Genomic DNA, 21648 nt, shown 5'->3' on the forward strand with positions numbered 1-21648 from the left:
TGTTCTACCTTCATAGCCCCTTATTCATGTGTTAAGGGGCCTATTTGTCAATTGTGATTTTATTCTTTGTTGTCCTTAAGGCTGTCCCTCTTTTATGTTTGAGCAATAGCTCAAAAAATAGAGTTAAGAGTCTTTGAAAAAAATTGCGACCTTTCAATTGAGGCTAATGAGTTCATTCGATTCTGAAAATGATAAGTCACTGTACTTAACATGTCTCTTTGCTATCATGAAATCACAACTTTCATGCTGAGAACTAGGACTGAACAAAGAATACAGAACTACCAGAATTGATGCCACCTGTGTGTAACATAGCGCTTCCTGACTACCTATAGTGTATATTTTAATGATTTTCAATAAACCAAACTTAAATTCTACCAATTGCCTGTCTTCTGTAACTGGTAATGTACATTCTAATGATACTTCTGGTTTCTTTCTCTATCTTTTTTAAGATAAGCATGCCTTGATTCCAACTTCATGTTGACAAATGATTTTGAAAAATGAATCCCAAGAGAAGCCAGTAATTGCCACAATTCCAAGCCCAGCAGGAGACACACCCTGAGAATTCCGTAAGCAACAAACTAAAGAAACTATTCCATGGTCCCAGAGCCCCAAGAATTCTCAGTCATTTCACTGCCCTCCTCCCACGAGTCATCCTTGTCAAGGATTCTGATAAACACACTTGTAGATAAAGCTATGCAGCAAATTGGGCCAATAAGTATAAACAGCTGTACTTACATGTGTCTGGCTTGAGCTGACTGTTGGTGATGCCAAAGTACTGCGGATTTTCAATCACAGGGATCTTGGTCATTCCAATAATGACAGCATCGGGGCCTCCTTCTGAAGATGATGGGGTATTACTCCCATTGGAGATGTGGTGGAGTGGGCTGGCAGAGTCATCATCATTGCTGATAACTGAAGCTGGACCTGGAGTTGGAAAAAAATATATATTCTCCTATAATTTTGTGATGCTTTTGTTGAGTTGTAATTCACATACATAAAATTTAAACTACAATTCAGTGGGTTTTACTATATTCAGAAAGTAGTGCAACTATCACTACAATCTAATTTTAGGACATTTTCATCATTCCAAATAGCTGTCATTCCTCATTCTCCTCACTCCAAGCCTTAGGCATTAATAAACTTACTTTCTATCTCTATGAATTTACCTATTCTGAAAATTTCATGTAAATGGAATCATAATATGTGATCTTTTGCCACAAATTTCTTCGCTTAACATAATGTTTTAAGGTCCATTCACGTTGTAGCATGTGTCATTATTTTATTCATTTTTGTTGCTAAATAATATTTCATTGTGTGGATATGACACATTTTGTTGATCCATTCATCAACTGATGGACATTTTGGGTGGTTTCAACTTTTGAGCTATTATGAATAATGCTGCTATGAGCATTCATGTACAAGATGTTGGGTAAACAAACATTTTCATTTCTCTTGGGTGGACTTGCTGGGTCATATGGTAGCTCTCTGTTTGACTTTTTGAGGAACTTTCAAATTGTTTCCCAAAGTGGCTGCACCATTTTATATTCCCACCAGCAATGGGTGAGTGTTCCAAATTCTATGCTTTCTTCTTGTGTAATTTAATATGCATCCTTTCTTTCTGTTCTCTGAATATCATTAGAATACCCACTCTTTGAAACTCCCAGCACCAATCTAAGTTCCTGTTTCACAGTGTACTGGTGAAGATCAGAGTTCCCTTCTCCACTCTTTGGACAAGTTACCTAACTTCTTCGTACCTCTGCATCCACTTACATTAGTAAAATGTGAACATGATACCTGCTTGTTATTTTATGAGACTACTGATATGAAAATTTATCGTAAATTGAAAGGTGCTCCCTGAGTATGAATGACTACTAGCTATTACTAAATGAACGTACAACTGGTGGACAAGAACATTGCACTGTCCTATCACTTTGTTCTTCTCTCTATATATTTTGTCCATAGCTGTACCACTTTTGCCTGCACAGTAATAGCTCAGTCCTACAGCAATTCACCTGCTTTGCCTTTACCTGTAATAATATTTATTTATAGAGTCAGTCCATGGATGTCTTTAGGCTAAAGCAATAACCATAGCATTTTCCATATGACACTTTAACTTTCTAGTCCAGAGTCTTAGAATGTATATGCCCATATATATGGTCTACTGTGTCTTGTCTATACCATTAACCCACTGGCCACTAAAACTATACTGTTGCAATCAAAATAGATTCACAAAGATAAAGGTCTATATGAAAGCTTCAAAATAATTAAGATCTCTTTGGCTCATGGTAAATACCTGTACATGAAAAGAAGACAAAGCCCCTTAGACATATATTTATGACACATGTTTTTGCAGTGTACTGAATAGGTACAGGTTCCCACAGAAAGCAACCACGGGCCAGGACTATTGGCATAAGCCAAGAGGAAGATAGGAAGGAGAGGATAAGGAGGAAAGGCAGAGACAAGGCAGAATTGAATACACAGCCAAGGCAAATGTGTACTAGGGAAAGGAAAATCTGAATCACTACTTCCTGAGCAAGAGAATGTGTATTCATCCAACCCCCAGGATGCATGTTTCAGCACCTCCATCCACTCTTTACCTCTTCCCTCACACTTAACTATTTCAATGAGAAGCACCACAATTCTGAAAACAAAAGCTGTTGTGTCATACATTTTTAAATCCCCTCTGAAATATCACAGTAATCCATCTCCCAATTCAAGATCCGCTTTCCCCTCCACATGGGGATTACCACAGTATGTAGCGATAACAATTGGACATTTCCCAGCTAGCTGAATCTTAAACAAACTATGCAGGAGGCAGCCAACTGCTATTATAGGTAATTTTTTAAAGCATTCTCTCAAGGGGATGTTCATTTAAGATGCCTTTAATGATACGCTCTGGCTTAATTCTGCAAACCAGTCCTCACACAGCCAAGTGAGAAGCCACAGAACACTCAAGGCAAAGGCAGTCTTCCCAGTTGTGCTTGCCTTCTGCCTAGCTCACCGGCATTGGCAGAGAAAGGAAATTCTGCCAAGAATAAAGACAAGTTCTTTCTAATATCCTTAACCATCCCTGTTTCATGATTTGCTTTCTGGCAGGCCTAGATCACCCAGAGCTTAAATCCAGAGATGGAAAATAGAAATGTGCTGTGCTAAGGTTTCTGCTTCTTGTCGATAAAACCTTTCCTGGGCTAGCTTCCTCACTCTGTTCCCAGTGCAGCTGTCCCCTTTTTGGGGTGCCCCAAGTAGGCCACTGCCTGAGCTCTCTGAGCAGTCAGGGTCACATATTTCTCAACAGATTCCAGGCTGCATGTTTACCCTCAGAAATGCAGGGACTGTCATGTTCAAATACTCCACACGCTGCCAGAAGGCCAGCGACATTTGCTTCTGGAGCCCCTGCAAGGATTAGAAACATACTGATCCCAGTTGCCTTGGTCTCTGATTCTTTTGGCCCAAGTCAGACTGTCAACATTCCCATAGCATTTCATCATTTCAGAGGAGGCTGATATCTAGAAGACACTGTTGAGATTCCTCTAGGAATTGAGCTCTAAATCATCTGCCATGGACACAGCGGGGCCCTAACTTAAAGAGCTCAACCCAGAGAGTTGTCTTTGCACTTCTTCTTCCACCAAAGGACACCCTTTCCTTCCCCCTGGCCGATTGATGAAAATCCCTGACTCCGAGGTAACAAGAAAGAAAAGAAAATGGGCTCTCTCTTTGGGGCAGGGGAGAGGGGGTGGATTTTTAAGCATAGGAGTGGTATAAAGCACCAGAGATAATTTTTCCAAAGCCTTTTCACTTTGCCAGAAGGTCGCTGTTGACAAATCTGACCAACATACAAACCTCAGCCATTTGTCAATTGGAATATTCATTCCAGTGCTGTTTTCTTCATTATTGATGCTCCAAAGCCTGGAAGATAGATGCGGCTGGCACGGCTGCAGGAATTCAGCCCATTTTTCTAGGAACATTTTGATCTAATGGAGCTCAGCAGAGTTGGGAAGGGGAAAAAGCTCTCAGCAGGGACAATGAATGTCTACATAATTTGACAGCAGCCTGTCTGCGCGTGACACGATGTGTCATTGTGTGTCTGCGCACGTGCTTGAGGAGACACGGTGAAAAGACAGACAGGAGAACAGTCAGGGGTGCATTGCGGTGTCATAAGAAACCCAGAAGACAAAAAAATACTAGAAAATTAAAGAAGTTTTAAATTTCTGGGTGTGTGCAATTTGCTGAGTTTGGGGTAGAGAGTTCTAATTACTGCGCTGACAAATATGACTTATGCCTGGAAACAAGTTTAGCCTATTTTTCTTTTCTTATGTCTCAAGTTCAATGAGGCATTTTGTTCTTTTATCAGAGCTGCTGGGTAACGTATCTCACATCTATGACTGTACACCTCGCTAAGCCTAACTGAGACTTATTTTCCTGTGCTAAGAATCAATGAAGGTCATCTGGAAAAGGAATTTGGTCTCTCAGGACCAACAATGCCTTCAGGGTGAGGGGAGAGGTTGTTGAGCATCTGTGTTAAGCATGCCTTTTGTTTTCTGTATTCTCACGCTCCAACCTCTTGGACTTTGATGACCCTGGAGGGACTGCCCCGTCTAGGGTCAGCCAGTTCTTACAGATAGTAAAGAATTAGCCTCTGAGTATACCTTTCACGTCCAAACCAACTAATCCGTAAGCTATACCCAACCACATTCCTTATCCAGGCATCAAACTCCAGGCCATCATCCACCTGCCCCATTACCCAGAGGCAGGTACCAGACAACTAACGGGACCCACTGAAGTTCCTCCAGCCATCCAACCCGAAACCTGCTAACCTGCCTGGCCCCCTCCTTCCTGAGGAAACCATGATAAAGGCCCCTGTCTACGTTTATCCTCTCCCTCTGCCTCCTGACTGACCCAGGGGCTTTCTCCTGTGACCCCTGCGACAGGGCATGCCCTCTCCTCCTGGGGACGGCCACTAATGAGTCACCTTTGCATCAGCGGCAGTCCTCTCTGACCTATTGGCCTCACCACACCTGAAGAATAAGAAGACCAGCATTTTAAAGCAGCAGCTCCTCTGATGAACTGTAGCTGAAAGAACCGTTCCGAAGCATTCTTCTTGCCGTGGCCCAAAGGGCGGAATCCTGTCATTGCAGCGTTCCAGGAGCCAGCCCCTCTCTTCAGGGCCGACGGGCTTGCAGACTGCCTAAGTGTTACGGGGATTGCTACGCAGGGGCGGGAAGACCCCACCCCCCAGCACTGTGGTGGGACAGTTGATCTTTCAACTCCTCCTGCCCCCACCACACACACAGCACCAGCCCTAAATCAGGGCACCTTCAAGATTGCCCAGTAGAACACTTCTGATATCTTAAAATACCTTCGGTCACCTGTATCTGAAATTTGCCTCAGGGAATCACCCACAAATCCTGAGGTGATTGAGCTTAATGTTCTGACATGGCCGCATCTCCTCTTCCCCTTTGCTGGTTAAGAGGTTTTCCCTTGGAATTCACGGGGCTAGTTATGGGGCAGACTGACTGATATCAAGCTCACAAAGGGAAATGACGTAGGGTTCCCATAGGGACACATGAACACAGATGGGTAGATGGCTCACAACTGAAAGGCTCTCCGTGACCCTGGTACACCTCTCTCCTTCGCAATTTTACCTGCAGCCGACCTCGCAACCAAAATAAATGCTAACCAACAGATGCCCAAGATGGCTAGATTTTGGAAATGCACATGCAAAATGGAAGAAAATCTGTCTTTTCATGCCTTCTGAGTGATTCCTCTTCATTGTCTCTGTACCCATAGAAAATGCTGAACAAATCAGAGGTCCTGGGAGATCACACCTGATTTCAATCCTAGCAATGAGATACATTATCTGCACTCATTTGGTAGCTATAAGCTCTGCTTTTCAATTGTCATCACAATTGCAAGAATTGAATGCAATCAAGCACAAATCACAGTGTCTGGATGTTCATCTTGTTTTGAAAGAGAAATGGTCATAAACAAACAGCTGATTTACCAATTCAGAAATTTATTACATCATGGCCAAGGAAAGTGAAGACACATTCTTTTCCAGACATGAATATTCAGCCAACTTTGCTGTGCATGGAGCTGTATTCAGTTGTATTTTATTTCCTTCACCTTTGTAGAAATGCATCAACAACCCAGAACTGGATGCCAGTTCACGCGTCCCCAGGGGGTAAAAACAAGTCAGCTTCAAAAATACAGAACTCGATGAGCAACGGTAATACCTTTTCTGGAGAAAATCTAGATCTCTTTCTTCAGCAAATCAGAAACCAGGAACAAGAGAAAATGAATCAAGGGCCAACAAATTTGAGGACTGAGCAGTTTCATCTGAATTAAACACAAGCTCATTACATATCCAAAGAAGGAGTAACTACTTACCAACACCTTGTCTTGATTTTACTTTCCCAATTCCAAACCATGAGAAATCTGAAAACCACAATAAAACATAAAATAAACTTCGAAAGAGAAGCGTCAACCAGAGGTATTCAGTACTGTCCTTAATAAAAATAACTCCAACTCCCTCAAAAAGCTCCACGGAGGACCAAAGCTTCCTCCCAAACACCCAACCCTTGGATTTTTCTGTGAAGATGTAGTTCTCATCCTGAGAACATGAAGGTCCAAGTCAGATCAAGGACAGCAGCCTGTCTTGGAGAGCAATGACCAAAACCAGGGTTGAAGGCTCTGAGCAGTCTTATTTCTTTCCCATTCTCTCTTCCCCCACAGTATGGAACTGAACAGAGTTGCTGGGTGAAAATGCGTCATAAGCACATGAAGGTTCTGAACCTTAGCCGCATGAAAATATGAGACGAGGAAGCAGATCTTCTCTGGAGCTGAGACAGGCAGTGAAAGAGGAACATGAAACCACTCATGGGAGAACTGACACTTGGGCTGGATGGGGAGTCAAGAGAAGAAAAGTATCAATTCTCCATGGGTTCCGAGACCAGCCTGCTGTGTGACAGTGGACAGCTCACGGCAGACCTGTGCCTCTCACAAGACAAGGTCCGCTGGCACGGGTAAGGACAGGTCTGCCACAGGTTCCCAGGTCCTCCAGTGAATAAAGCCACAGTGGAATGTCCACTTGTTTCCTGGGCCCGACTGTTCCCTTCTAGTTAGTTCCCACTGGGTTCGAAGTGACCTGCGCACAGCGGGAAATCCCTGGATACAAGGTCAGGAAGAGAATGGAGCCCAAGTAAGTAAAAGCGTTTCTCAGCCTTTTAGATCTCTAGTGATTTTTACAGGAATTAGGATAAAAAGCTATGTAGAAGAAGAGCCGACTGAAGTGAAACAATGTCTATAAAGCCCTTTGCACATTCAAAAATGCCTTACAAAGTTGTTGTCTTGATTAGTAATTTTCTCAAGCATATTTAGCCCTTCCTTCCCTGGTATCCCAGAACTTCCACTCTCCAAGCTCTACGCCGAGCTTTCCTTCTGATTGATACTCCTCTGAATGCTTTCTTCCAGGTTTCAGAAGACAGGGTGAAGGTTTGGCTTCCACCCAAGGCCAAATAAAGATTCCTTTGCACAGAAGACAGTGAACCTCATTCACGGTTCTTGGTCTAGGGAGGCAGGGCTGTGCCTGTAGATTTCTTAACCACCACTAATCCCTTTCCAAACAGTGCATTTTCCTACTGATTACATTTTTGTTTTCTATATCTGTTTGATTTAGAAAACGTAGTTTTATTTTATATTTTTTTCCACTTTTTTTGTTCAGATAGAGTGGGAGGGAGAGAGAGAGAAACATCGACGTGAAAGGGACACATCAAGTGGCTGCCACCCGCATGACCAACCAGGGCCGGGGACAAACTGCAACCGAGGTACGTGCCCTTAGTGGGAACCGAACCCAGATCTCTCCGGACCACAGGCCGACGCTCTAACCGCTGAGCCAAACCGGTCAGGGTGAAAATGTAGTTTTAATTAAACCATAGGTCAATTTTTTATGACTGCTTTTTTTACCTGAGCATTTTTTCAAAATCACGTTTTTCTTACGGGATACCCACTGAAGGACAATGCCACAGCAGCCCCTCACTGATTTACACGTCAGATTATTCTCAGTCATTAACTCTAATAAACACAACTGCAAGGAACATCTTTACCCGAATTAGGTGTTCCCATCCCCATTTTCAAAAATTATTCCTTCCAGGATAATCTTAGAAATGGAATTATTGGGTCAAAGGATATGAATATTGTTAAGGTTCTCCACACATGTAATTAGATTGCTTTCCCACTGTATCCGGTCTTACTGTCACCAACAGTGTATGAGAGGGTAGGAGTGTATTTCCATTGGGAAAGCCAAGGGTGAACCATTTCCTGCCTCTGTCCTTGCCATTGGTATGTCTCCACCTAACTGAACAGAGGCCAGGCAAATACCCAACCCTGACCTGTGCCACAGGAAACCACGCACATTTTATGTCTTCTGGGCTCGTGTTTGGCATGGGTGCAGTAGGGAGGACTTCAGATATGGAAAGAATCCGAAGAAGGCAGATAACATCTATGCAGTCATTATAACTCACCAAATGCCTTCTCCTGCCCCCACCACCCCGGACACTTCTTGTTGGTCCTCAGTCAAACCCTTTAATATGTTACCCTCTGTTCACTGACAAGGAATTGAGATTCAGAGAGGCCGATAGACTTAGCAAAGGTCACAGCTCATAGTGACTCAGCCTTCTGATGCCAAATCCAGGGTTTTAAAAAAATTTTTCAGTCTTTCATAGTTGCCTTTCCAAAACGAGCCCAAAATAGCCAATGCTTACAACATTACAATCAGGGTTCGATTTTACATACAAAAAAGCTCTATAACTAGTCATTTATTTTCATTCATTTACTCAATAGGACAGCAGAGAATTCAGAGAAATGAGCTGTGTGGCCTGCCTTCGAGGGGCTTACACTCAAAGGCCAACTACCCTAGAAGTATGTCCAGGGGTATGGGACTCGAAGGAGGAGCATCTAGCCAATTCTGGGTGGGGGAGGGGCAAGGGAGCACTCTGGCTTCTGGACAACAGGTCAGAGTTAGCCAGCAACAGGGGAAAGCAGGGGGCGTTCTCAGGGCGGCAGTGCGGCTGGAAAGCGAAGGAAACTGAGAAATAAAATAAGGGCCAAGCCAAGAGCTTAAACTTTATAACTAGCCCCGCCCCCACCCCCCACCCCCTCGAAAAAGAAATCTCAGGCAGTAACATGATCAAGATTAGTTTCAGAAAAGTCATTTTGGCTGCAGGGTACAAGCAGGATTTTGAGAGGGCAAGAGACTGGTGAGCAAGCTTCCAGAGAAACCAAGGCCTGAGAGAGCTGTGGCCTGAGCCAGGCTCTGGGAGGCGGGTGGCGAGAGGAGGGGATGGCTGTCAGGCCTATTTAGGGGGATCAACAGGAGTGGCAGTTGATTGGAGTTGAGGGGAGTATGTGAAGTGAGCAACAAAGATTTGGGCTTTGGACAATAGGACATATGGTGATGCCACCCACAGTGTCTCCAAGGAATTCAGAAAGGAAATGGGGTTAGCGGGTTAAACTGTGGGTTGACTGCGTAAGTGTGGGGCACAGATCCCAAATAAGATGTGTATGTGAGGATGGGTGTTCAGACCTCAGAACACGTCTAATGCCCAAAGGGGATCTGCCCACGTTCAAGAACCCGTGTTTAATGGTAGAGCAGAAGCAAGACACTGTACCTACACACATTTCTTGTTTGGGCCCATAAGACACCTTGTTTTGCAGGAACAAATGAAGGGCATCCAACTAAGGCTAACTTTTGACCAACTTATTCTTGAATTGCTAAAAGACTTCCAAGTTCTCTTCAACAGTAACGCAATTATTATGAAAGACAGAACATAGTCTTCTTGACCATACCCAGAATACTTGGAAATTTTAACAGACCAGATTAGCGAAGTCACATGGGTACCTCTGCCCCCTCTCCCGCCCCAGGAGCTGCCCCTTGTCAGACAGCTCTTTCTTGATGGATTTAAGCAGTAGTCTTCAAACCGTAATACTAAATTTCACCAGTAAGATTTTCCCACAAGGCCAAAAAAGAAACAATTTCTCAATTTCCTGTGATGTTTCACCCACTGGGAGTCGAGTCCTGCCAAACATTCTTTTATATTCTGTTTAATAAGAGACACTTTATTCACTGCAAAATAAAGGGCTCCTTCAAAAGCAAATGTAGTTGCACTGAGCCTAAAGGAACGCCTCTTTTTGGAATCTAGACCAACAAAGATTCTAAATGATACAATTAACCAATTAAATCCATCTTCTATTAAAGAAAGTTCAACCTTCCCTGACCAGAGAAGAGAAATGTATTTTTTTTAATGGCACATTAACACATTAACAACTCTAAGATGGGACTTAAACGAAATAAAATAAATGGCAATAAAGATTGCTTTTCAAACACCTCCCTAAGGGAACAGCAAAAATTTAGAGGGTTGAAAAGGAATATTTATGATGCCTGTGAGAGAATCAGAGGAAGGAGCAACAAACAGGCCATGTGGAGAAATCTAATCTTCCCTATGGGTGCCGACTTGCACAAACACTAAAAGACATTGTTAGAAGGGTTCTGATCTCCAGAGACTGCAATTTCTGGATTTTTTATTTTTTTAGTTTCAGAAAAATCATTTTAGTAGGTCATGAGAAAAATCAGCTTCTTTCCTTTTTAATTCTGGAGAAATTAAAATGTGCTGTGTTCTGAAATGTAATTTCTTTATATTTTAAGGTAAGACTCGCTACCCTCCACCCCCAAGAAAAGCATCTCTGACATTCTAATACAAGAAAATGGGAAAATACAATTCACTGGTGGAAATGTACTTCACCTCCAACTTCTTATGGCCACACCCACTCCCTAAAGAAAGCATGGAAGGGAGCTCTGGGCTGCCTTTGATGCAGGCAAATATGCACCAGCCAGTGTTGAGCCCAGAGTGGATGCTCACTAAGCACTTGATGGAGTAGCCAAATGCCTGTTACCTCAAAGAACTAGGAGGACCGACCGTAGGGTGGAGGGGAAATGAATGCAATAACTGCTTTGCTGACAATATAAGCATCTCCCTTTCCAACTGACACACAATCAGAGTGAGTAATAGTTTGCTTCAAATTAATTCCAGTTCCTCAGGCCACTGAACAGTGTAGTTTGGGGCCAAGTTTCCACTTCAATTTAATTTTAATCTTTCACTTAAGGACACAACTGTTATATAAGCCCCGTATCCACAGACTAGGAAGTGGGCTTGCTTTGAGTTAAATTGGTTGTGGAAATCATGATGCAAAGGGCCCTGGAATCCTCCTGACCAACTTTCCTTGGCTTCATCCCTTCCCTTCCTTCAGACTCCAGTGTGACTTATCACACTGTTCTCCAAGTAACAGCGAACACCTCCAATGGGAAAAATATTTAAAAAATACGTGTAGTTTATGTAAAACTGCTAGCTGCTCTCAGAAACATGTTTTTCTCTTTTTTCCTGGGCCCACAGCTAGACTAAATGAAGCAGCCCTCCTTGCCGTTGGTTGTGGCCATACCGTGAAATCATAGCCAATGGACAGTGAGCAGAATGATGGGTACTATTCCTGGGTCAGGCCCATCAAGACTTCTCATATATGCTACCCCATGCTTTCCCCTTCTACCTATCCATAATAAAGACAACACTTACATCAAACTTGGAATTTATGACTTGAAGTTAGCAGATAAATTCTTTATTAACTCTTCTAGTGAATGTAGATGGTATAGAAACTGAGTTATTTTACTACACCGAAACTGAATAGATGGTGTAGAAACTGAGGTCCAATGAAGCTATTTATACCCCAATTATCACTCATATACAAAAAATATATGAATATATTTGAACCATTATCCACTTGGGACCTATTTATGATGGTAGGAAGCCTACCTTAACTAATACATATACACAAAGAAAATAACTATAGTTTTCAGTGCAGCCATTATGGAAAGCAGTATGGAGGTTCCTCAAAAAAATTAAAAATAAAACTACCATATGATCCAGCAATTCCATTTCTGGTACATGCCTGAAGGAAATGAAAATACTAACTTGAAAAGATATATGCACCCCCATGTTCATGGCAGCACTATTTATAATAGCCAAGATATGGGAGCAAACTAAGTGTCCATCAATGGATGAATGGATAAGAAAATGTGATATATGTATAAAATGATATATTATTCAGCCATAAAGAAGAAGGAAATCTTGCTACTTGTGACAACATGGATGGATCTTGAAGGCATAATGCTAGGTAAATAAGACAGACAGAGGAAGACAAATACCATATCATCTCGCCTGGTGAAAGGGGTCAAAAGGTACAAGCTTCGAGCTGTAACATGAATAAGTCCTATGATGTAATGTACAACATGGAGACTACAGTTAATAAGACTGTACTGCATATTTCAAAGTTGCTCAAAGAGCAGATTTTAAAAGTTCTCATCACAAGAAAGAGAAATTTGTAACTATGTTTACTAGACTTACTGTGGTAATCATTTTGCAATATATACAAATACAGAATCATTATGTTGTACACCTGAAAATAATACTATATGCAAATTAGATCTTAAATTATTTACTTATTTCTTTGAGGTTTTATTAACTGAGTCCACGACTCCTCAACCCCCCCATCACAAATTCAAAATTGTGTAACCATGTATATTTGCATTTTTTCTGGAAAGCCCACAGATTTCATTAGTTTTTCAAAGGCTTCTAAACCTCAAAATGCTAATAAACACTGAAATACATAGAAATGGTTTTAGAGACAAAGATAGACATGCATATGTATTCTGCATTTCCATTCTGTGTAATCATGTTCCTATCAACAGCTGATCTGGGTGCTCAGAGCCATCTAGCATCTGTTGCCTCGATTTCTGCAGCAACTTTCTAACTCGACCCCTGCTCTATTCTTGCCTCTCCTGATCTCTTTTCCACAGAGCTGCCAGAGTAATCATTTTCTAGTATAAATCAGATTATTGCATTCCCCTGCTTAGTAATATCCTTTAAAGGTTTCTTGTTGCATTTAGTATAAACTTTTGATCATCACTGTAGAGTCCCGCATAACATGGTCTCGGCCACCCCAACCAGTCCCCCGACCCCTCTGTTTCATAAACAGTCACAGTGGCCTCTTTGCTGTTCCTGCTCACTTTGCACTTTTTCTTGGCTCCTCTCAGAATCATCTTCTTGGCTCTTTGAATGCCTAACCACTCACCTCCCCCTGAAGTTTTCAAGTCAACTACCATATCCTCTGAGTGGCCCCAACCTCACCACTTTAACCAGACTCTCCCTCAGCCCCTCTCCTCTCACAATCACCTCATCTTTCTCAGTATGTACCAATTAGTCACCTTATTCATTTGATGCATTGTGTATTGTCTGTGTCCCTGACTAGAACTTGAACTCCAGGAAGTCAGGGACTGTCTTAGAGGAGGCTCTCCCGGAAACCGACTCTGACACAAGGATTCAAGTGAAGGCAGTTCATGAGGAAGGGGTGTAAGAAACACGAGAGGGGAGTGGGCAAGTAACACAGGGAGGGGAGGGAAGCCTGAGATGGATACATTTCCCAGTGGGTTACACTGTGGACAACTAGAATTCAAATTCCTGGGAAACCTGGGGCAATGGTGTAGAATGCACCTCAGAAATACCCCATCCGAAAGCTGGTTGGGTCACTGATCCTCCAACTACCATCTGACATTGGCTGAGGGCTTCTAACTAAGCGGAAGCCCTTAGATGAGAGTCATGGGTGCTTCTGGCATGCCACCATGGGCAAGTACAGAGTCGGTAAGAGCTGAGAGGACATGGGTGAAACACCAAAGTATATGCTACAAGGATCTTGCCCAGGTATTCACCACTATCTCTAGTGCTTTGCACAGAGCTCCAATAAATACTTGTTGAATGAATGAATTAGAACAATTTTTAAAATGCAGAACAATATGAAGTACAGCAAGTCTAATGAAAATGCCAATATGCAAATTATGCACCCAACATAAAACCACTATGTTTTGCAAATATCTTTGCTACCTTCCTGATTCACGTGTGGCCCTTCAATGGAAGCTTACTGACGACAACCTTTTAGGTGAACAATACTGAGAACCCAGCACTTCAGGTAGGGAAGTGAAATAAAGACGCTGGACTAGATGTCAGATGTGGGCTGTCTCTAGACACTGCAAGAAAGACATCATATGACCTTGGGTGAGTCATAGACTTTATTTCCCACTCCACAAAGACAGAGGTTAAGACATGGCATTGAAAGCCCGTTCAAGTTCTAGCGGTCTACAGCACTAATCATTAGGCACATATGACTGAAAGTAGATTGTCACGTGGCCTCATATAACTTTCCAGGGTATTTTGAGAATATGAGATCATGTGCAATTTAAAGAAAAGCACTCAGTCAACTGGCCTAGATTTTCTCCTGCTAAATAACACTCAAATGCTTTTGGGTCACTATATTCTTATCTTGAGAGAAGGACCCGTGCTCTGCAAAAGCAATTTTATAAAGCAGTATTTACTAAATACTTGCTTTATGCCAGGAACTTACTAGAAATTAGGTATAATTTTAATTAGGGAAAATTGGTCAGCTTCTATTGCAGTATTAAAAAATAAAAGCAGACTAAATCCTTCAGTCCTACAGACAAAGTTCAGAAAGCTCAAGTGGGAATAGATGAAAAGAGGCTTGCTTGGAATGTGGCAAAATATCCTGATCCCATATTTCAGACATTTAATTTTGAGAAAATAAAATCGCCAACTACTTCACCTTTCATTTTGAACACTTGGACTATTTCCAAGAAAAGTCAGCTGGTCTGCATCTTAATCATTCACAATTAAACTGTACAAAGTGTTGGGTTTTTTTTCATCTATTGTAAATTCTGAAGGCTTTTCCTTTAATAAAAGTGGTCACAATCTTTCCTGGGTGGGTAAAAAAATGGAACCTGCGATGCCAAATAATTAGTTTCCAGGCTTGGAGCTTTGAGCAAGGTAGGGGCAACCTCTGCTGATGAATAAGAGATGACACGCACGAGAGAATCATATTAAAGCTTTGCCTTTCTTCAGTACAACCCAGTGAGAGCTCAGAAAGCTCTATGAAGACCTCTTCTCAGTGGCCACAAACTCCCTTCAGGGACAGCAGGTGATGTCTGGATGCTCACACAGCAAATTCCCCAAATTCTCTGCAAAGCAATGTTGATGAGCACGGAAAAAAGTCTTTGGGAAGGAAACTGGATGATTCTCAGGGAATCATCTTAGAAGTGGAGTTGGTAACCTTCAAAGAGAGCAACAGGCCCATAGAGGCTGGCATACACTTTATGCCAAATCCCCATGAACTTTTGTTTCCATAGAAAACCTAAACAATGACCCAGACCTTGATGTGCTCAGATCTGTCCATTGTGCCCCATCACCAGCTGTAGCCAGAATAAAGCAAGGCTGCTCTTTCCACTCTTCTTCGCACTGGGTTTGTTGCCACATTAAACGTATTTGAAAATGTCTATGCAATTTCTGCTACATACTTACAGTTATATTTATATTTGTTTGCATTACTTATATTCATATATGTAAAATATGCAAATTATTATTATTATTTTTTCAGTTCTTCTAAACCAATATTTGCAGTAGCTAATGCAAAGCATCATGCAGGACTTTTTGTGTGTGGTGTATGACAAAATGTTGAAGGGAGAAGAGCATGGTAGGCCTTCCAGCCATGATTCTCACTACAGGGTATTTTCCATTGTCAACTATATTCAAACCCTTCCCTGCAACTTGAGAACATGGTGACCTGCTTTGTGTCATCCCTCAGCATCTTTGTCATTCTTTTCAGTAACCCTCTGTCTCCCTTCCCATCCCACCACCCCCCTCCACACTCTTGAATCCAGCCAAGGTCAGGAAATGTGTAAGGCCAATGCAATAGTCAAGATATTTATTTAATTTTATGACTGTGTGCTCTTCTGTTAAGAAGCTGCCATAATGGAATAGGACATAACAGGATTATATGCACTTCTAAAGCTGGGTGTTAAATAAAAATAATTGAATAAAGTGACCATAAATAGAACAAGATGAAAACCCATTGTTTGAAATGCAATGCCAGTCCCACAAATGAATGCTCGGCCACCCTGCTTGGTATCACTTCAGGTGGTGACTCACTGTCTGGGGAAGAAACCCAAACCCATAAGATGAAACTGTATTTCTTGTTTTTCCACTAAATAAAGGATATGTTCTTTAAGATCCACTGCTTCTCTGGAAATGAATCAAAATTGACCAGCTAGGTCAGAGGTTCTCAAATAAGGGCCATTTTGCCTCCCAGGGGAGAACTGGCAATGCCCAGAGACATTCTGGGTTGTTGCAATGGCGGGAATGAGGTGGAGGTGTGTCCCACTCACATTTAGTGGGCAAAGGCGAGGGATGCTGCTGAACAGCCAACAATGCCCAGGAAGGTCTCCCACAGCAAGACATGTAAGGCCCCAAATGTCAGCAGAGTAGGGACAGAGAAGCACTGTCCAGGTCATTGGCCAGCAGAGTGGAATCAATCTGAAAACCTCTCATCTCTGTTAAAAGAACCCCTCGCCTGCCTGCACTCACCATCCCTGGGGGAGTTTAGTCTTCTCCCATGTTATTCCAAGGTTCCCATCACTGTTGTCCCTGCTGCCAGCACCTTTCTCTCTCCGTTTACCTTGTACCTCACAAGAAACAGCTCTGATATTGTCACTTCTGTTGCTCTCAAACACCAAAAAGTGTCATTCTGGCCCCAGAACAGAGGGGCAATGCAGCACGAAGAGACAGAAACTGGATTTGGACTCAAAGAACTGGGCTTCAGTCTTGGACCCACCATTTCCTGACAGCCCCACAGTGACTTGATCCCTCTAAAAGTCTCTCCTTGGAGCAATAATTACTGCCCTGGCCACCCAATGGAGCTGTTTTAAGGTCATGAGCGGACGTGGATGTGAGACCTCTGCTAACACTCTGGTATTATACAAACAGGGGGTAAGGAAATAACCAAGCCCCAAATACTCAATGACGTGCAAAACCTTGACCTGACTGACCCCAGCTTTATCACTTATGACTTCCCTTAAAATACACCAGATCCCAATGAAACTGTTAGTATGCATCCCTTATATAAACATGCCTTGAATTGTCCTGTTTATTCATTAACTCATTCACTTGATAGATGCTGAACACTATGATAAATGGTGTGTAATAAAGAATAGAATAGCCCAGCCAGTGTGGCTTAGTGGTTGAGTGTTGAACCATGCACCAAGAGGTTGCTGGTTCAATTTCTGGTTAGGGCACATGCCCAGGTTGTGGGCCCGATTCCCAGTGCGGGGCATGAAGGAGGCAGCCAATCGATGTCCTCTCTCATCGATGTTTCTGTCTCTCTCTCCCCCTCTCCCTTCCTCTTTCTCTAAAATCAATAAAGAAAAATAAATAAAATAATAGAATAAAATAATCCCAGCTCTTGCCTATATGGAGCTTCCAAAGTCTGTGCCTTTTCACCACTGTTTTTTCTACCTGAAATGTAACCTTAAAGTCCCATCATTGATCATTAAACCCCATTTATTCAACCTAATCCAGCTTAAAAGGTGCTCCATCGTGAAGCATTTTGCTATTCCCCAAACATTAATTGACATTTGGGTTGTCTTTCATGGTAAATACCACATTCTCCACCGTATTCATTATTTACATACTCTTGTTTCGCCTATTAGATTTGAAATGCTCTGACTCGAAAGATCTTCTAATTTAATCTTTACCCTCTTCCATAAGCTTCACAGTACTTGCAACAGTGTCAAGGCTGGCATTTTACACGTGGTAGGTTCTTCACAAATATCTCAGTTGCTGATTAGGTCCAACTAGAAGAATTTAAAAATAAGGCAGGAGGCACCCCCAAAAATGGAAGAAATGGAGTTGTAAAGCACAGACGGACAACAGCAGCAGCAGCATTCATTACTGTTGACTACTGTTGCCTGTCCTTCCCGGGCACACTGTCTCTTCCTGTCATTGCTGGTCTCAATCTGAATTTTAATGATCTCCTTATTTGTTCTAACTTCCCCACAAGTCCTTTAGGAGAAACACATATTTCCATCTTGTCTCCCCATTGTACTTATAGCATTGAGTTCAGGGTCTGGTGCATTTTAGGTACTCAATAAAGATTTATTGAATAAATAAATGAATGAATTCCAACTTTTCATCTTTGTCTTCTTTGATCAAGAGCCAAATTTGGTATAACATAGGTCATCGCTGCGTTAAACATTATACTGCAGCCCTCCCCTGACCCCACCTCATGCTCTCCCTGTTACCATCATCAATCCATGTTGCTTGCTGTTGCCAATGAAAAGGCAGCAGAAATGACACGTGGCTCCCACGCAGATTTAATAGTCACGTTTAATTTAAACTGGGGTTTCGACTTCCTCCTCATCCTGTAGCACAGAACCATGAAGACTCATGGTGGTATCAAAAAGTTCTGGGTTCCTGGGAGGTTAAGATTGAAAGTGCCCTGCCAACCTGTGTTGTACATACAGCATGAAGAGAAATAGTCTTTTCTGTTTTAAGGCCTATTTGTTTCTGCAGCATAACATAGCCTATTCTGACTGATACCAACAGTGAAGTTCCAAGGAGATCTTATTAAAAGATAGTCTTATCTATAAAAACATGTGGCTTTTGTTTTATAAAAAGGCTCCAATAGATAGGGTTAAGAGAGTACACACTCACGTATGTACTTTCTAAAGCACAGGTATGTACATATATACATAATAATGTTAACAATAAATGCAAAAAAATTTTTAAAAACTCATTGTAACATCGTAAGAAATAAGAGTTGTGACCTTGTGCCCAGCTGGTGTGGCTCACTGCACCAAGCATCGACCCATATACCAAGAGGTCGCCAGTTCGATTACTGGTCAGGGCACATGCCAGGTTGTGGGCCAAATCCCCTATGGAAGGCATGCAGGAGGCAGCCAATCGATGTTCTCTCTCATCAATATTTCTATCTCTTTCTCCCTCTCCCTTCCTCTCTCTTTAAAATCAATAAAGAAAAAAAATAATAAAAATGTAAAAAAAAAAGCTGTGACCCTGCAAGCAGTCCCCTGAGAAGGCCATGCCTTCTGTTGTATTTGTTTCAAAGATACACCCCTGTTGGTCACATTTTCAGAGCCCTTCTTAAGGAATCATCTTTAATTAATGTAGTAGAATCTGCCAACTATGCAAATCTTCATTATTTGGAGGGAAATTTTGATTTTTTTTAATAAGAAATATCAAAGATCATTTGGAGGCAGGTCAAATGGAATACGTGGGTGAGTAAGCAGGGCCACATCACTGTTATTCAAATGCCAGGGTGTCTGACTCCATAGTCTCGGGCCTCGGCCTCGTTTGTGGTGCTCATGACTTTTCACTAAAGGCATTTCCAAAGGATGAATTCCAAAAATGCACAAGGTCTCTTGTCTGGTGATTCTCAATTTGTTCCCTAGTTCTAGAATCATAACTAAATGTTAATCTTCAGGAACTTTCTTTGTCCCTAAATTCATGGTCATTAAATAGATGCAACATGATTGGAAGCATGGCTGGGTGTTCTTCACAGTGCACGTTAGAAGCTACTTAAACACATTTACTCTCAGACCATAAAAACAACAGACTCTTCATGGATAAAAGCCCATGTAAACAGGATTAGAGGTGCACAGCTGGGGATTATCGTTTTTGTGCATTCTTCACTGAACTATATACCCCCCAAATTTATCTGCTGAAGCCATAATCCCAAATGTGGGTCAATTTGGGCTTTGGGGAGGTAAATAAGGTTAAATGAGGTTATCAGGGTGGGGCCCTAACCTTATATGGCTGGTGTCCTTATAAAAAAAGACACCAGAGCATCTTCAATCCTCCCTCCCTCTCTCTCTCTCTCTCTCTCTCTCTCTCTCTCTCTCTCTGGCACAAAGGGCCATGTGAGGACACAGTGAAATGGTGGCTGTCTACAAGCCAGGAAGGGGGCCCGCACCAGGAACCTTACTGGGTACACCTTGATCCTGGATTCCTAGGACCCAGAACTGTGAGAAAATACACGTCTGTTGTTTAAGCCACCCAATCTGTGATATTTTGTTACGGTGGCCTGAACAAACTATTTTATTTGTTTTGTTTGTTTATTGTTGTTGTTGTTGTTATTGCTGTTTGGATTGCCAGCCTATATCTACTTCCTCCTCCTCAACGGGTAGTGATTTTTATTTGGTTATCTACCCAACCCTAGACAGCCACTGTGATTCAAGATGGAGCCAAGGTCTCGGACATAAAAAAATCAGCATAATTCCATTCCTGGCCACAGTAGTTGGTTAAAGAATTGGCATGTGACTAAAGTTAGTCAGATCAAAACCAAGCCTAGAATATGTGTACAAAGGTTGCTGGATGGGCATCTGGAAGGATGCAGCATCATGAGTGGATGGAAGTCATCTTTGCTGCAGCCATGGTAGGAAAGTTTGTCTCTAGCCAATCCAGGCAATCCAAAGGAAAAGAGCCAAAGACGGGTCCTGGTCACAGTTTGTGGGCCTTGGATAAAGTCATACCCACAGCTTGGCATTTACTCCCTGATGGTATATTTATTGTCGAGACATGTGCAACTGTAAGATGTCAAACTAGTCCGGGATGGGGCAATAGTAGGCTAACTGTCAATAAGTCAGTTCTGCATCATCAGAGCCTGGAATCAATGGGTACCATATTCTGGAATCCTTCCATGCACCCAAGTTTTATTACCACTAATGTTGAATTGGCCTGTTATGGAAATGGAAATGTTCTGTTGTTCAAAAGCTGTTTGACAGGATGAAGGCTTTGGGATTTCAATGACTTTGACTCCTCTGGAGACGGGAGGACAGCCTATTTTAGCAATTTCTATGGGAATGAATAGACATATACTTTAGCTATTCAAATATTTAACTAGCCCTTTTGTTGTTGTTTTGAATCCCAACAAGCTGCAGCTGCCTGTTTGTGTCTGTTGTGCCTTTAAGGGGCTTGCTGATTCAGTAGGATCCCTTGAATGCATTAATTAGCCTTCTCTCGTTTTCCTAGCCCATGCCTCTGAAGAAATGAGCCTTTGCAGCTCCCACTGCAAAACGGGATGTGGGTAGTGAGGGTATCAGATCAATGGAGGCTCAGAAGTGCCTGCTTTCTGATGGGCAGTGTGTGCTGGCAGCGGCCCGCACGGCATGGTCTGTGACTGCATGGTTAATTTATTGGCTATCACTATTGGCAGGCGAGTGAAACACGGGCTCTGGATTACAGTGTAACAGGGGAGATGAGGCATTCATCAGCCCAGGTACATGAGTCAGAGGAGGTAAGGATCCAGAGAAAATAAAATGTTATGGAAGGCTGGGAAATGATTTATCACTTTTAATATATATCATCTAAGCCCACTCTTTATAACTGCTCGTGGGCCTCCGTGTTGTGAAGACTCAGGCAGTAAAACACTCCTTTCTTAAAGCACTGACGTGCAAGATGCTGGTGGGGAAAATAAAGAAGCGTGAAGAAGAAACCGACTGTAAAAGAAAAAAAAAAAGTGTTTGGCTTAAAATTAAATTTCCACTTGTTTCTTTTCAAATGCTTTAAAAATACAGCTTTTGCTGGGAAAAACCACATCCCATCATCAGATACAGAGAAAGAAACAAGTTCTGTCCATGGGGGCCAATTCCTCAGATCACTGTTGAAACTATTACAATATGGGAAAATGTAC

General features: G+C 42.2%; 1 protein-coding gene across 1 annotated transcript in view; it reads right to left on the reverse strand.

Moving 5' to 3' along the window:
- The window catches only part of NTRK2 (neurotrophic receptor tyrosine kinase 2), a 334115-nt gene that overhangs the window by 140977 nt on the left and 171490 nt on the right, over positions 1-21648 (reverse strand). Inside the window, exons 14-15 of the mRNA XM_036261082.1 lie at positions 6388-6435; positions 736-924 (exon numbers count right to left, since the gene is read on the reverse strand). Coding sequence (XP_036116975.1) covers positions 736-924; positions 6388-6435 — 237 coding nt within the window. The remainder of the gene's footprint in view (positions 1-735; positions 925-6387; positions 6436-21648) is intronic.

Source organism: Molossus molossus, unplaced genomic scaffold (assembly GCF_014108415.1).
Source record: "Molossus molossus isolate mMolMol1 unplaced genomic scaffold, mMolMol1.p scaffold_m16_p_14, whole genome shotgun sequence".
NCBI classification, from domain to species: domain Eukaryota; kingdom Metazoa; phylum Chordata; class Mammalia; order Chiroptera; family Molossidae; genus Molossus; species Molossus molossus.